Source organism: Buteo buteo, chromosome 4, assembly GCF_964188355.1.
Source record: "Buteo buteo chromosome 4, bButBut1.hap1.1, whole genome shotgun sequence".
Lineage (NCBI taxonomy): Eukaryota > Metazoa > Chordata > Aves > Accipitriformes > Accipitridae > Buteo > Buteo buteo.
Window position 1 is genome coordinate 16,738,283 of NC_134174.1, and position 18,028 is coordinate 16,756,310.

General features: G+C 38.0%; 1 protein-coding gene across 2 annotated transcripts in view; it reads left to right on the top strand.

The window, feature by feature from the left end:
• Positions 1–18,028, top strand: part of CPNE8 (copine 8) — a 112,126-nt gene that overhangs the window by 12,048 nt on the left and 82,050 nt on the right. For both annotated transcript variants that reach the window (XM_075024887.1, XM_075024889.1), the window contains exons 2-3: positions 1,248–1,288; positions 8,367–8,413. In XM_075024887.1, the coding sequence (XP_074880988.1) occupies positions 1,248–1,288; positions 8,367–8,413 (88 nt within the window). The remainder of the gene's footprint in view (positions 1–1,247; positions 1,289–8,366; positions 8,414–18,028) is intronic.

The following is an 18,028-nucleotide window of genomic DNA, read 5'->3' on the forward strand; positions in this document are numbered from 1 at the left end:
ATAAAGTTCAACTTCGGTGCCTGCAGTGCAGAAGATTCAATTTAGGGTTAAACCTGTTCCTAGGTGCTCTGCCTACATGGAGATCAGCTTCAATTTGCAGCAGTGTTTTCCTCATAGATATAGTCTATAGACTTCTGTTTATTTTTGCTTCCGCTGGACTCTGGTGGTTCCATGTCTGTCTTAGATTGCAAGAAATTGGGAGTGCCCAAAACATTACTGCTTGACTTGAGTGTTTACCAGTATTACAAAGACCAGACAATTAAAGTGGCATTTTTCTTTATGTATTCTAGTATGCCTTTTTCCCCAAAGGCAGAAGATTCCTGACTTGCATTCAATTTGTGGTCTACTGTGATGTCTAGAGCTGTTTTTGACACAACTACTGTATGTCCAGCTATATGCATCTATGCTGTGATTTTGCTGTTGATTAAGCTTAATACCTAACTTAAACTACCTGCCTAGGTTTAATAGCTCTATCTTGTCCCTGTTCAGTGGCATCCTGTTTTCAGACCATTTTTCTAGTTTGTCAAGATGATTTAATTTTTTTTAAATTATTTTAAATTTTTATTTTTGAATGATGAAATGTTGGTAACTATTCTGAGAATGGTTTTCTGGTCAGTCCTGATTCTCTAGACTTACTGTTAATTTGAGTTTCCTCATCTGTGTATGACACTCAGTTGGCTGAAGTGTGGCTACGATATTGGGGCTGCATTGCATAACAAAGAAATTAATATTTACTACTTATTCCTAGCTATTTTGTAGATATTTAGAAAGTTCCTAATTTTGATGTATGTCCTGTGTATGCTTTAGTTTTCTTTACCTTATGCATCCATGACAGATTCTTACAGATATTTCCTGATGGATCTGAGATCTCATAGCCATTCTTTTAAATAAAGTTTAAAGTTTTGGGATTCAGCTAGGAAGTTAATCTCTGGTAGATGTTTGTGATGTGAAGGTATTTCTGTTCCTGATGTCCATTATATACACTTGATGTGCTTGTCGTGTGTTGCTTTTCACTTCATGGTATTGGAATATATGAGCTACAGTTTGCTCAAATCCAAAATGTATAATAAGATGACTCAAGTGTTAGTGCTGACTGACCGAGTAAATCTTATGTATTAGGAGGGCAGAAAACTAAGCTGACTCTTGATCAAAATTGTTAAAAACATATATGCATTGGTATCTGATTTGTATCTTTCACCATTTTTTATAAATAAGATTAAAATAATCTTTTTTTTTTTTTTTAACAGAAATCTTTTGGACAGAGATACGTTTTCAAAATCTGATCCAAGTAAGTATGTAGCATTTTATTGTTTCTTCTCATTATATATTCCAAATTTGTGAATACTGGATTAAAAAATTAAGTGGGTGATTTTCTTCCATGTCAGGTTTACATTGTCTTTGTGACAATTATTTAAAGTAATTAAGTTACACTTATAGTTTCTGTTACATGAACTGGAATTTTAAAGACTTTAATATTGCTTTCCTGAGCTACGTGGTCCCTTATTTAGCAGTCAACCTACATTTTCCTAAAATTAATAAATGCAGAAAAGTATATATTTTTTCTTTTTTTTTAAAGTATCTGTTGTTCCAGATCTCTTTCAAAGCTAGTAAGCAAACTTCTAAATAAACTAGAAGCAGCTGTTGCCACTAGTACATGGTGTCCACTAACCTGAGTCAAACGCTGAAAAATAAAATTAAGTTAATTCTTATAATGTATAAAGCCTTAGATTATGGCATCTTGGGTCATGTTGTCTCCCCTACAAGTCTCCATATCTTTTTATCTGTAAGTTCATTTTCTTTTTTTAAGCCTGGGCTTTTCTTCCTTAGAATACCATGTATTGTACTTAGTGACATTGGAAATAACCTGAGACATATATTTCTATCAAGTGTCTGGACATGTAACCATGTCCTGATGGGATATACTTGAATACTGAGTCATGTGACAGTGTGAAACATTTGAGTACTTTTGTGAGAGTATGTTTGTCCATTCTTAACCAAAAGTTTCTTGAGAGAGATTCCATAATACACTTTTGATGGGAAAAGCTTCTACTTCCAGCGGAAAAGCTGCATAAAGTTAGGAGTACCTTTGACATTCCTAACCTATAAAACATTTTTTTTTTTTTAAAAAGGAGACGTAGGCAATACCATGCCTCTGGTGTAGGGAGATCATGCAGAATTGAATCTCTTGCATATTACTAACTGTTTTTCGGTTGTCTAATAAAAACTCAGTTGTCTAGGTTAAGCAATGTTGAAGAGTTGTCGGTGACCTATTGCCCCCGATAGACTGAATTTAGAGATCTCTTTATTGAATCAAGGCACCTTTCAACAAAAGTGATGAGGTGTCTAATTTTTAAGCTCAAATATTATTAGGGACAAGTGCTTCAAGTTTTTATCAGATAGGGAACTGTAATAGGCATAAATTGCAGGGTTTGAGTGTCAGGGGACTGCAGTGCGACCTGTGTGGGAGGGGGCCGTGAACCACCCTGTGGCTGTCACAGCTGGTTCCAGTCAGCTCCGAAGGCCGTGCGAGTAACCAGTGCCTGCCAGAACTTCTGCCAGCCAGGGGAGCACACAGTGCTCCTGCCCAGACATATTTTAGAAAACAAGTGGCAGCAGCGAGGAGCTAGAGGCACAGCTGCTGAAGATACTGCTGGGAGCCACACTTCTGAAGACGAGCTGCTGGAGATGCATTCTTGAAAGGGGACGCTCCATACAGAAGGCAGTACATCTCTGAAGGGTCTGTGGCCTGTGGGCAGCCCAGACCCAAGTGATTGTGGCTGGTGGGTCGCCCATACTGGGGAAGGGACACAAGGAAACAGAGTGGCAGGAAACTTAAAGCAGTCTTAATGTCTAACTTTAAAATATTTCTGAGAAGTAAATTGGTGGTTTTTTTAGGGATTCAAAGTATATGGAATTATTTTTTAAAGTGTCATAACCTTGCCTATAAATTAAAAACATACTGCTTTCTTGTTTCTGGTAAATAGCTTATTTAAAGCATTCAAATTGGTGGCGCGCTTTAGAGATCTGGTCTCAAGTTGTGAGTACCCAGTTACGCTGCCAATCAGGCCTACCTGTCACAGGCTAGCAGTACAAAAACATGGATACAGTAATACTGTCCTTAGTAGAGAGAAACTGTTGGCTCTGGAAGTATTTGCACTCAGGAAATTACTTGGCAAAGCAGCTTTGATTGTGGGTACTCTCCAAACAGTGTACATTTAGTTTTAGTATTCTGCAGGGTTTTTTTATTATCCAATGTAGTTTGTTTGCTCCTAGTATCCTTTAGTTGAGGACAGAGATATGGCTGTACTGTAAAAGTGAGAGGGTAAGGGTGTAGTGTAAGAAGTGCTATTCTTTTCTGTAGTTGGAAGTACAGCAGGGTAACTTTCCTCAGTGTCTGTTTGCTGGGACAAGGGCCATTCTTAGGCTGGTCTGTATACAGCAACTTATATCCTGTTAGCTGAAAAAGGTGTCAAAACCAGCATCATACCACTTTCACAAGATCCACTTTTAGACCCACTGAATTTGCAACCATTGGATCTCATAGAAGATAGAACCACGTAGAGTCACTCTGTGTGTTGAGGTCTCATTGGAGTTGACTAGGCCAATTCTAATATGCTTTTCAAACTCCAATGCAGTTATCTAGGGATCATACTGATAGTGAAAATCTGTTTTTAATGTCTTGGTCTTTTTCTCAGAGAGGGACACACATGAATATAGTTGACTCCCATGTCAACATAAATAGCCTTCTCCTGAAATTAAGAAGAAACTTGTGATTTCTCTGGTTCTCATAGGAAGTTTGCTTAGCCTTTTTTTTAATACTGTAATTGCTACTCAGTATTTATCCCAATTCCAACCACTTCCCTGCAATATAGAATATTCATGCCAAGAGGAAACTGGCACTTGCCTCCCTAGAGGCAAGTTACAGAAATAATGTAGAGATATTAGATATAGATGGGACAGACTTGGATAGCCAGACTTGAATAGTTCATGAAGTTTTAAACAATACTAAAGTCTCTCACTGACAATGCTTTCTCCTCAGTGGAGTCAAAGCAAGTCATATATATTGATTTACTGTAGCATTTGGACCATTCTGTTCTTCCACTTTGGAGACTGTTTTTTTCTAGGAATATTTTTGAGAAAACCTTTTTTTTTTTTTTTTTTTTTTTGTAATTTGCTTGGAGAGAATGAGCTAAAGCAGTGCTTCCCCGGTGAGGCTGGAATAAGACCTACAAAGGAGATACAGGTTAATGAATTTGGTGTGTTTCTTTATCTGATGACAGTTAGGTAGAATAATTTTCTTCCTAGGCACTGGCTAGCCAAACTGAGCCACTGTGCAGCTGTGGTGGCAGCACCGTGGTCAGGATGGAGTGTCCTCTTGTGGAGCCCTGTGACTCCTAGGTATGATAATAGAAAGAGTCTGATATGAAAGACTGGAGACGTAAAAACTCTTCCCCTGGAAGATTCCACCATGGAATAGTAACAATGAGAAGAATCTCATGACAACTGGGACAAAGGGACCTTCAGGAAGCTCTGCCTAGAAGGTATAGAAGCTGGTCAGTGAAGAGTAATGGGGAGTCCCTGCTAGAACGGGGTGCAGGATCATAGGAGGATTTAGGTAGCATGGGGAAAAGGCCAACTTTACTGTTACTAAGACTTGTGAAAAGGAACAGACGTAGTGTTATGTTTGGGAAAACTGAGGTGGATGGTTCGGATGTAACAGTAGTTGCCAGGCTAAAGGATAAGCATATATACATTGAATGGGAAAGGACCAGAGTAGGGTAAGGGAAGCCCAAACCGTCTGGGAAAATAAGAAAGTGCAGACTATATTTTGGGAACTGAATCTACAACTGAGTGATAACTGTTGACACTTCCACCCTCTTATTCCTTGCAAGGTTTCATTAAATTTACCTTGAATTTGACACGGTGGTATCAGTGTCCAGAGTTAAAAATTACTAAATGTTAATGTTTCTGACTATAGGTATGGATGTATCTTCCCTTGGAAGAGCTTACATGGCAAAGCCTTCCAAAAGGGTTTCTCAGCCAACTTCCTTGTGAGGGTATGTTATTCTTCATCAATTCGGTGCTCTGAACTTCCTCGTTTCTCCCTCAGTTTTCCAGATTACAAGAGAACTGGTTGTTCAGCTCCATCTTAGGACGTAGTTGCATGATACGTTGGCTTTTGAAACTTAAGAATTTCCTGTTTGTCCCACTTATTTCTTCTCCTCCCACATAACAATGCTATTAACTATTTTCTGCTCAAAAAAAATAATTGGTTGCTTCAGGAAGCCTTAGATCTCTGGCTTGAGCAGTTCAAGTGCTTTAGGTCACCTTCAGCATACTTATCTGCATTTCTCCAGTTGGATATGACTTTGAAGAAGTTTTTGAGGGATTATTGTAATTAGTATGATATCAGGGTCTTTATAAAACCATCTCTCCAAGAACCTTTAAGTATAGTGAACCTTACCGCTGATGGAGGCCAGTATCATGGACGGTTTCCTGAAAATTTCTGGTGTGAGTTTTAGAGGAAAGATAGAAGAAGTTTTTAAATTATTCTAAATTTGCAAAGTATTTATCAGAAAGTCTGGAACATATGTCTTTTCTATAGCTTTCATTAGGACTGACTTTTTTTTGAAATGTCAGTTTGAGATGCACATGTATGTATCACTGTCAAACTTGCACCTTGTACTTATAATAAAATAGATTTTACATGACATGATTATTAGTCTATATCTTCATTATATTTAAAGTACCTACCACATCTGCAGCCTCGATAAATATCAGAAAATTGCTAGTCATACTACAAATTCTTAGCTCTTTTCTCCTTATTCAAGGTTTTATATAAATGATTCTTAAACTAGACAGGTGGTCCCACTCCTGGGATATACCTTTAGACGCACTGGGGAGCCACTGGTAATGGAGGGGAATAGAAGTCTACTAGTGCCTCAGCGGTGAAAGGGTGAGAATGTTAGCATTGCTTGCTCTAAGTCCTCCAAAGATAAAAAAAACCCCAAATGATAGTAAACTGACAGACAGACAGGTGTGAGCAGCCTTCCAAAAAGTAGGAATAGAGTAAGAGACTGAATTAGTTTTAAGGTATAGTTTTACACCTGTTTTTTAACCCTTTTATATTGTGTGACTCCCATGTCATCAACCATGGTAGGAGATGAAAATTGTCCTATGTTAATCTTTTTTAGTCTTATTGTTCATAGCTGTTCTTTTATTTGGCTTCATAAACTAGGGAGATAAGGTAGCGCCAGAATGTTTCTTTTCTGAAAATTTGATGGTAGTGGATATTTACAGTTGCATTGTTTCTTGCTTCTCCTCAATATTAAATCTCTCATTTTTTAATATTCTTTTTGTTCCACAGCTGCAATGCACAATTGTTACTTGATTTACTGTATTAACACTAATACGCAGGGCAGGATGTAGTACAAAAAATAAAGCAGCAAATCGATAGTGAAAAGTGATTATGTTTAAGAAAAATCTGGACAATACAAATATCCGAATAGCAAAAGTGCACATAATCTGTAAAGAGTGGCTTTTCCTCTAAGTGAATTTCAGTTCTATTCTCAACTGGGGTTATAGGTATGGGAAATTTCTAATTGAAAATTTAGATGTAAGCTCTTGGCAAAATGGACAAAATCCACAATAATATCTGCTTTAGAAATAAGTAAGACATCTGCATTCTTGAAACCACTACTGAAAATTGGAAAATATTCATTATTGCAGAACTGGTAATGTTAATTTAAAAAAGAGTTTCCAATGGGGAAAGTGAAAGGAATATTTGTGAGAGCCTACCTGATTCTATGTTAGCAGTAGGGCTATTTCCAGAGAATATTTTTTTGCTTCTTTTCATCTATGGAGGAGACTTCCTTTGGCAACATTTCCTTCTTCTACCAGGGTTACCTTGGCACAGCCATTTAACTTCATTCTTCGTGTAATATAGTTCAGCAGTCTACTCCAGAGTGTGCTGTTAAAATAGGCTCGTTGGTTTGGATTCATTCTACTATAAGCAGGAACCAAAGCTAGGAGCATGATTGCCCAAGGTTTCATTTAGAGTAAATGGAGGAAGACAGACATCTCCGGAGAATGATTTTGAAATTTTTTGTAAAAGCTTTTTTCTTCTACAAGACATCTTATTTGAAAAAAAGTTGAATTGTGTTAACTTTTAACTTCTATGTGAGCTAAAATATTGAACTTGCTTTTTTCTGTTCTTCCTCTTATTTGCTGCTGCCTAATAGTATTTTTTTTTTTTTTTGTTCCACACCAAATACCTTTCAAGTAAGAAGAAAATGTTGTTTGGAGCTTGACTTCATTTCTACTTTGGTCTGTTGATGATTCTGACATCATTGAGAACAAAACCAGGCTCCTACCTTTATTGTTTGAGGCTGCAACCCAAATCAGTATTATTTTTAGCCTTTTGCTGAAAAATAATGATCAGCACAGGAGAAGAATTTGTCAGGAGAAGTGTTCAAATACCTGTATTTCCATTGTTTAGAAAAGAGTTGTAGTGGAGTTTCAGTTAAAAATTGCTTTATGGTTGTCAGCTGCAACTAATTCAAGACTGTAGAAAATCAAGTTTATAGCACTCCTTCAGTGCAAATGATTTGTACTTATAATAGTGTTTAAAAGACCTGCGTATAATCACTGTACGTCTGTCACCAGTCCCTGTGATGGAAGCTGCAGATTAATGTGTAATGGGTTCTCTACAGGAAAAACAGATCTCTAAGGAGAGCGATGCCTGTGGGATTATGCTGCTTGGTCTTTCTAAAACGGCTTAGGTCAACAAACTTAATTGATTCAATTTTTTTATTAGGTTTTAGTTTTTTCTGAAAAAAAAGATGCATATGCAAGATACTTAAATATATATATGTAAATAATTTGAAGCAGAATTAAGAACGAAAACCTGAGAATTTATTTTTTTTTTCCTTTTTCCACTTTTATTTCCCCTGTCTCTTTCCAGTAGGATCCTCATTTGTTTTTATTTTAATTCTCTCATCTCTTGAAGGAAGCATAATTTAGGGTAATTATGCATTAGTTTAACTAGGATAGCCCAACCATCCACATTTAATGAAGACCTGCTTTTATCCAATTTTACTGCTAAGGATTGTCAAGTGATTTGCTGGAGGTCAAGCATAAGTGTTGCCTCCTGTTTTAGAACCACCCTATTTATTAGCTCATTGCTGCAACAACTAGACCATATTGTTGTTGATCTGGTTAGGCATACTGAAAACTGAGGGAAAACATATTACTATTTGATTGTCCTAGTTACTAATTTCAACAGTACAACAGACTACAAAATTGGTTCAGTTAATTTAAGAATATGTTAAATTCTGAAAATGACCTTTTTTTTTTTCTTTTCACAGTCTGCGTTTTGTACACGCAAGCCATTGGAAACAAAGAATGGAGAGAGGTAAGATGCATATTCATAGATGTATAAACTTTTTGAGTATACTTAAGGCTGGTCATTTGCCCTAGCAGAATAGGGCATGTCATAGCCTCTTGAATGCCATGCTAAACAATGGGAGTCCTATGTACCAGTAAACACTTAAAACCTAGTCACGTTAATCTCAATTTCCATATCTGTTTTGCATATTTCCATCAAAAGGGAAAACAAAATTAGAGAAAATACATGAGTTCCCTGTTTTACAGTCTCCCTGAGATAAATGAAATTAAACTTAGCTATCAATCTGGACAAGGTTTGTGGCTATCAAGAGAAGAAGACACTCAAACAGTACAAGATCTATGGAAGGATTCAACTGTGGTGATGGTCAGTGTCAGCAAAACTAGCCTGTAGTTGTGGTAGAGATCTACTTTTCCTGGGTAGTGTTTGGGAGAAGTTAGGTGCTGCTGAATGGAGTATATACCAGGCAACAAGGGAGGGAGGGTATTATGCATAGGTTGGACTATATCTTCTTAACCAATCAGTGTAAACAGTGGAGAGATATGTCTTAAGAAACTAAATCAAGTATGTCTAAATTGGATATCTACAGCAGATCAACATTATAGCCTGGAGCTGTCTCCCTGTACTTAGTCATCTAATTTTTCTCCATTAATGTTATTCTTTGAAAGGGTTGACAGCATTGGGGGAAGGGTGGTCATCTTTCTACTGATAAAATGCACTATTTAGCTGCCTTACAGAGAGGATTGATTGAACTGTTCACTGTAGGTGGTCTGCTGTGTGGCCATGTGTTCTAAGAACAGAGCCAAGAGAGGAATGAACTACCTTACTATTTTTCCCTGTAAAAGAGAGGAGGTCTGATGTTCTTATTTTCAGAACTTATATTTTATGTGATTACTACTGTGTAAAAATTCCATTGGAGAGGCCAGGGGCACAGAAACCAGACCTTGGTGGTCCCTTATACTTGGTGTCCTTGCCAGTTGGCTGGAGAAACATGTTTTCTGCTTTGCTGAAACATGGTGGATGGGAGTTTCAGTCTTGTCAAGATGAGAGAATTGAATTTGTCTCCTGCTTGGATAAAAGCTCATATAATGGGCAATACATGAAACATTGTACCTACTTCATTTGTAGTTTTTAGTTAAATTGCTGCTCTCTGTTGTTCTGAACTGTGTATTAGACATCCTCTCGGTATACCTACTGTATCATGTTCCTCTGATGATTTGTATGAAGAAATGTAAGTCTGAGGACCCTAAATGGGAATTCACTAGCGAATCTTAATTAAATTCACAGAAGTAGTGGACATAAACAGAATTCTAAATGTCTAGATAGCTAACTCTGAAAACAGAGGAGTCTTCAGGCATTCAGGTGACTAGGTGGCTTGGTGCTGTTTGGTAGTCAAGCCTAGATCATCTCTAAAGCATTTGGGTCCTTTTCTGGTCTAGGATTAAGATGATTTTGTCAGAAATTCTGGCTTTTATTGTTGTCTGAGGTTCTGTATTGGGTTTGTGTGGTGGGATTTTGGTAGCAGGGGAGGGGGCTACAGGGGTGGCTCCTGTGAGAAGCTGCTCGAAGCTTCCCCGGCTCCAAGTTGGACCTGCCTCTGGCCCAGGTCGAGCCTGTCAGCAATGGTGGTATTGCCTCTGGGAGAACAGATTTAAGAAGGGGAACCTGCAGCAAGTAGGGGGATTGGAATATGAGAGGAACTCCTCTGCAGATACTGAGGTCAGTGAGGAAGGAGGGGGAGGAGGAGCGGGGGAGGAGGGGCTGCCCCTGCAGCCCATGGTGAGACGGCAAGCTGTCCCCCCACAGCCCATGGAGGGGAGCAGATGCCCACCTGCAGACCCCATGCCAGAGCAGGTGGATGCCCCTGAAGATGGCAATAACTCCATGGGAAAGCCCACGCTGGAGCAGTCTGTGCCTGAAGGACTGCAGCCCATGGAAGGGACCCATGCTGGAGCAGTTGGTGAAGAACTTCCCATGGGCTGCAGGACTCATGCTGGAGAAGTTAATGGAGGACTGTCTTCTGTGGGAGGGACCCCAAGCTGGAGCAGGGGAGGAGTGAGGAGTCCTCCCCCTGAGGAGGAAGGAGCGGCAGAGACAAGGTGTGAGGAACTGACCCCAACCTCCATTCCCCGTCCCCCTGCGCTGCTCGGGGGGAGGAGGGAGAGAAAATCAGGAGTTGAGTTGGGCCCGGGAAGGAGGGGGAAGCTGTTTTAAGATTTGTTTTTATTTCTCATTATCCTACTCTGATTTGATTGGTAACCAATTAAATTGATTTTGGTTTTTTTCCCCCAAGTCAAATCTGTTTTTTGCCTGTGACCATAAGTGGTGAGTGATCCCTCTCTGTCCTTGTCTCGACCCATGAACTTTTAATTGTATTTTCTCCTCCCCATCCCACCAGGGGTTTGAGGAGTGAGCGAGCGGCCACATGGTGCTTTGTTGCCAGCTGGGCTTAAACCATGACAGGTTCATATGTAATTTTGTGGAGTTTTCTTACTTCTCTGGTGTAACTTAAAATAAGTATTAACCATTTTTAATATCATCATTGTCCTGATAGTAAAATTATAACATTATCACCTTACTTAGCAAATGTTCCATGTGCTTGTTTTGAGGTGATTTAGGAGATTGTCAATGGAAAGATTCCATCTGCTCTCAATTTTAAAAGATCTAATTTTGTAATGGTTGAAGTGTGTCACCACCTTATATTGTCTTCTGCCATTTTTTCACCTTCACCAAAGCAAAAACACCTGAACAGGGCAGTGTGCAACATTATTGCTTGTATTGCGTCTTCACACTGATTAGAGAGTATCTTGGCTAGGTGATGCACTTTGGCATGTGGTTAATGGTATCATATACCAGTTTAGGAACTACAGGAGTTAAACCAGACTTTTGACATGGCAGTTGCTAGAAGACCTTGGTTTTTTTCTTTTAAGACGTAATTATCTCTGTCTTGTCTATCAGGAGAAGGTCTAGGTATAGGTATTTACAACTCAGTTGACTGTTTAAACTATTTATAGTTAATGGGAAAAGGTAACAACCTGAGGGGCAGTTCATCAGACCTAATTTAGATGTCTGCATTTGATCAGATGAATCATTCATTAGAAATGCCTCCAAGTGATGATCAAAAGCCTACACTTTTGACTATGTCAGATATAAAGTTTGGTGAGGAGAATCCTGTTCCTAGTAGCTATTATGACAGTCAAAATTCAGAGGTTGGCATGATAGAGGGGCTGAGTCGGGGTTGGATTTTATATGTTGTGGTGTATTATATTTATACCAGTGGTAAAAAATAAGGTGATAGGTAGAAGATTAGTTGATATATACATTAGATGAATCATCGCATATCTTTATTTTCGTGCTTTTTCTGCCTGCAGTGGTGAATGCACTAATACTGTGTTTTTCAATAAAATTCTGTATATGTGTCCATTTTGTTGCATTTAAGCATTTTTTTTAATATTTTACTAGCTTGTAGAGGTGGAATTCATGTGGAACTGTTTGGAGAAGACAAAATTGAGACAAATAATAAACCCCTGATGATATGTGTAAGCATTAAATAATGGTGTTCAGTCATGGCAACATACTTTACTTTGTTTCTGTTCCATATCCTTTTATGCCTACTTCTCTTCCTTCTTTTGCATAATTACTTTCTTTTGAACACTACAGAAAGTACTTGGGGATCATAAACACAGTAAATAATTTCATAGTCTCCATAAATTCCCTAGCACTCTATTCTAGTGCTTTTTTTTCCCCCTTCAGCTAAGCTATTCAGATGAATTCAATACAATAGTTAAATCAAACCCTTATTTAATGAAGGGTAGATGTTTTCTGGGCGCTGACTCCTGTTTGCCTGTGGTACAGATTCCAGTGTTTTTTACATAGTAGTATTCTTGCACACAAAATCCTCAGCAAAGAATGAAAATGTTTTGTTCTAAATTTAATAGGGTGTTGTTTCTCGAAACAGTGTCCCTGTTTTCACTTACAGTGTGATCATCAGGTATTTCAATTAATATAATTGGCAACAAATGCATCATCAGAACCTGAGCTTCAGTTTTAAAGTATTTACTTCCCTTTACTTTCTGATGACACATTTGAAATATGGCTAAGTATAAGTTACTGTTACCTACAGAAGCCTTAAATAATATATTGAAAGAATCTGAATGTCTTCATTTCGAAGAGGGTGTTAATTCTGAAAATAAGATGGAGCACTTCAAAGATGAATGTTAAATAACTGATAGACATTGTAAAACACTCAACCAACTGCAGTTTTACTTGGCAGTATCCACCAGTGGTAAGTTAAAGAACTGCCTATGGAGCAAGGCTCTGAGTCTCTGGTCTATCAACTGTAAGAATGCATTGGATGCAAATTAAATTTGTATACCTGTCTGGAAGTCTGTTCTCTTGCTGGTCCTTATTATGCTGATTTCCAGCTTCATGGGCTGCCAAATGTTATTTTATATCCTCAGTAAATTTCCATTGTGTCTTCTAAAATTGTTCATGGCTTCCCATTCTTCAGGTTCATTAATTCTGTTCACTTTTTTTTTTAAACTGGACTAAATACACTGGAGACAAGAAAAAGCACCTTTTTTGATTGAGTCATGAAACTGAGAGAGCAGGCAGTTAGGCAAGTCTGTAGTGGAATCCCAAGATAGCAAAGGTGACCAGTTTGTAAGGAAATTAAAAAATACTGTCATGAGCTGTACCTAGTCCCTATACTGTACAGTTTATCAACGGAAAGACTTCTCCCTTTATGTGCTCACATTGCTTATTCAGCCATCCTAACTTCTGTATTAAGATAGCTGTTACTTTTTTTCCGCATGTGCATATAGTGTTTTATTCATCCATGTGGAATTTCATCTGCCATTTTATTGTCTGATCACTCAGTATGAATAACATTGTTCTGCCAAGTCTTCGTAGTTGCCTTTTATATATTTATCTTGTTTAATTCAGTAAAAATCTATTTGTCTTGTAACTTTATTCAGTCCCTGCTCCAGATCGTTTAGGCATGTGTGGTGCTGCATGGTTCCATCCATGGACATCCAAGTCCATAGGAACTTGTTGAGACCTTGCAGGGAGACTTCATCCAGGAAATTGACTGCTTATTCTTATGTTTTCTTTCCAATCTACTAATAAATCAATAAATTATTGTAATAATAAAAATAATTAATTAGTAAATTATAAGTAATGATAATTAACTTATGACATTAATTGATCTCCAAAAGGTGAATATCGTCCCCTTCTATCATAAGATACTAGATAATGGTGTTCCCCAGGGCTCAGTATTGGGGCCAGTTCTGTTTAATATCTTTATCAATGATCTGGACGAGGGGATTGAGTGCACCGTTGGTAAGTTTGGAGACGATACCAAGTTGGGCAGGATTGTTGATCTGCTCGAGGGTAGGAAGGCTCTACAGAGGGACCTGGACAGGCTGGGTCGATGGGCCGAGGGCAACTGTATGAGGTTGAACAAGGCCAAGTGCCGGGTCCCGCACTTGGGTCACAACAACCCCATGCAGCGCTACAGGCTGGGGGAAGAGTGGCTGGAAAGCTGCCTGGCAGAAAAGGACCTGGGGGTGTTGGTTGACAGCCAGTTGATCATGAGCCAGCAGTGTGCCCAGGTGGCCAAGAAGGCCAACAGCATCCTGGATTGTATGAGAAATGGTGTGGCCAGCAGGAGCAGGGAAGTGATTTTCCCCCTGTACTCAGCACTGGTGAGGCTGCACCTCAAATACTGTGTTCAGTTTTGGGCCCCTTGCTACAATAAAGACATTGAGGTGCTGGAGCGTGTCCAGAGAAGGGCAACCAAGCTGGTGAAGGGCCTGGAGCACAAGTCTTATGAGGAGCGGCTGAGGGAACTGGGCTTGTTTACCCTGGAGAAAAGGAGACTGAGGGGAGACCTTATCGCTCTCTACAACTACCTGAAAGGAGGTTGTAGTGAGGTGGGTGTTGGTCTCTTCTATCAAGTAACAAGTGATAGAACAAGAGGAAACAGCCTCAGGTTGTGCCAGGGGAGGTTTAGCTTGGATATTAGGAGAAATTTCTTCACCAAAATGGTTGTCAAGCATTGGAACAGGGTGCCTAGGGAAGTGGTTGAGACACCGTTCCTGGAGGTATTTAAAAGACGTGTAGATATGGCACTTAGGGGCATGGTTTAGTGGTGGACTTGGCAGTGTTAGGTTAATGGTTGGACTTGATGATCTTAAAGGTCTTTTCCAACCTAAATGATTCTATGTTTCTGTGATAATCTGACCGATTTTGTTCAAAGTGGACACTTACTCGTGTGTTTAGTAGTTAAGCATTTCACTGCAGCATCTACCAATTTGATTACCATTTGAAACATAGTAAGACGTGCTTTTGAGTCTCCTTTGTAGATTTTGAAGGTTGTCTTAATGAAAATGACAAAGGCTAGACGTTTTATAATCGACATTTATTGATATTTAGATTTTGGGGTTTTTTAGAGTACTGGTGAAGTTTCTTTGGAACAATAGCCTGTATCTTCTTTAGCAGAGGGAAATGGCATAAATAGGAATGTGGTTTCTAGCAGATTAGTAGAAAAAAGTTTCAGTACAAGGAAGCAAAGGATGGAGAGTATGGAAGAAGCCTATACTGTCCCAGTTGTGAAGAAAGAATAAATTTTGCTGCTGCATGATACTCAGTTCACTGGAAAGCTTTCTCTGGCAGTTTTCTCGAAAGAATCAACTGCTTGAGGGAATTAAGACAGTTGGAATAAAAGAACATAATCTTTTCAAGGTAGTCATGTTTCCTTTCAAAGGAAACAGTTAATGGAAAAAAGCCAAAGCAAAGAAAAATGAGGAATCCTTTCTGATTTTTATATACCTATGATTGTACGACCATCAGTTAAAAAGGGTTATGTAGAAATCACCATCATATGTACATGCAGTATACAGATTTCGTATGAGTATCTGCATGCATGTTAGAGGAATGTTGTGGTTTTTCTGATAACTAGTATGAGTTTTATATATAAAAAACATTATTCTTCCTTTGGGACAAACACGCTGCAGAATATTTTATAACTATGCTTTTTCCCGAGTGGGGTTGGCAGTTGTGAATTTTTTGTTTCCTTCCTTGTAGGCTCTGTAATTCTGATTGAGACAGGTGTTATAACAGGCTCATTTTATTGCTACTGTGTTTCTTTCTCCACAATTCCAGTTTCTTATTTGTTCTGTTCACATGTAGTCAAGCTAGATTACAAACTCTGAGAAGAGGGTTATCTTTTGTTGAGTGTTCATATACCATTTTGTGCAGTGAGCTTGCAGTGGAGAGTGTTACCTGGAGCTTCCTAAAGAACTTTCAAAAGCCATATAGATAGAACCAAGAACCTAGTGATAGTTTAAACCATTTTTTAGTTCTTTAGTTTCCTAGAATTGTAACAGAATACTAGGTTCTGACTGTTCACATTTCAGGAAAGATGTTTAAAAGACAAAGGACTAGAGATAAAAGTAGTGAATTATTAAAAGATTAAATAACATATGCTACACTGCAAAACTTAAACTCAAATTATTTTCCTAATCAAGGAGTGAAATACAGATAATTTTAATCAGCTATATATATATATAACACTAAGAACATAACTTTCATAATGGAAAATGTTTCTGTCTAACAAAGGTATAGAAAGATCCAAAAGACAGAAAAGGAAGTGAAATAAAAATCAGGCACGAAACAAGAACTTCTTTTTCAGAATGGGGGTGATTTAATTTTTGCAACAACTTCATTGCAATTGTGGTAAATCACTGCAGATTTTTAAAAAACAAGAGAGTAGTGCTTACTAGATATTATTCTCAAGTTCACTCACAGCCATAAAGTTGAAGCAAGAATTAATTCAGAGAATTCATATAGAAGGTGGTTAGCAGAGGGTTGGTTTAGACTCTCATAGGTACAATAGTTGCTTTGTATCTTTGGTATTGGACTTACCCAACTTGCTAGTCTTTTATAAGTCTGATGTTAAAATGAAGGTTATGATTTTCCATTAACCTTGTAGCCTCTTAGGCTGGATCACTAGATTGAGATGCCATAAAAATTCAAATGACTAAATAAATTTTAAAAATCCCCTTCTACCAGGATAGCTTGCATTATGAGGTGACAAAGACTCTCCATCTTGGGAAATCCAGGAAAGGGACTCTGTTATTGATTTTCTTTTTTGAACATTTATTTTCCTTTAAATAGTTAAATTGATTCTGTTACTCTCCTGAATGACATTTCTAAAGGTACTTGCTTGTTGGCCATGTTAAGATTTTAGCTTTACACAACTATTAGTGGGGAAAGTAGGCCATGTGGAGAACTAATTAATTAGCAACTATGTTATTAGTTGTAAGTGACTGGATTATAGAAATAACCTGTTCTGCTTAAAAAAGGCTATAGGTAATTGGGAAAGTAGATTTAAAAAGATGATTCTTTATTTAGCTGAAAAGTACAGACCTGTGATTTTGAGAGGCCAGCATTTTAATGTCATCTATAAGATAAATTTTAATAGTAATTTGTGAGTTATTTCTTCACAGAAAACTAATATAAATAATCATTTTTGTAGCCCTTGGAAAAAAGTAAACAGACCAAAAAACTGAAGCCTCAATTAAAAAAAGGTAATTTAAAATAATTTAAAGAAAAGTTAGTAGCGCCACTGAATTCAGTCTCTTGAGTTTTGTAGCAATTTCAGTATAACTGATGACAGATAAAGGTAACAGTGTAACGGATACTCTGTTAGGCCTTCTCTGGTCTCAGTGTGATTTAATCATGAACATATTGCATATTTATCTTCTTTTACCAATATACTTCTGTCATGCATTTTAAATCAAGTCAGAAAGGTTTCCCAAGTGTTAAATGGTTGTAAAGTGAAATATTGTTTACTGAAAAAAAAATGCAGATTTGAAGGGATGAAAACTACTTATAAATTTATATTTTACTGTTTAAAAAATGAAAACTGCCATTTAGCTGCCATTTTATAACTGTTTTGTTCTCCTTTTGAAGTAACTTTTCCTTTGAATACATACATAGTTCTATTTCTAATGGAACTATAAAACTTAAAAAAAACGAGATATGAAATATGACATAATCATGGAATAATTTAGGTGAAAGGAACCTTTGCGTTATCCAGCCTCCTGCTCATCTGCTCTGCCTGGTTCATCCTCCTGATCCATGCAAAGCCAACTTCAAAGTTCGGACTGGTTGCTCAGGGGCTTTCCCAGCTAAGGTTTGAAATTCTTTAATGGCAGAGACTGCACAACTCTCTGCGCAACTCATTCCAGTGCTTAATCACTCATTCTGGAAGAGTTTTTCCCTATATCCCTTCATAATTTCCTTTGTTGCAACTTTTGACTATTGCATCTTGTCCTTTTGTTGCGCGCTCTGTGAACTGTCTCGCTCAGTCTTCTTTAATGCTGTTTAGGGAGTGGAGGATGGTAGTGGAAACAGATCTTCCCTAAACCTTCTCTTCAAGCTGAACAAACTAAGCTCCATTGGTTTTTCCTCAAGTTGTGTGCTCCAGCCCGCTGATTTTTTTTTTTGGGGGGGTCTATTTAGCTGAACTGCCTCCAGTCTGCTGATTCAGTTGCATTTAGAGCCCCAAACCTCACCCAGTTTTCCAGGTGGGGCCCCACATGTGTTGAATAGAGGGGG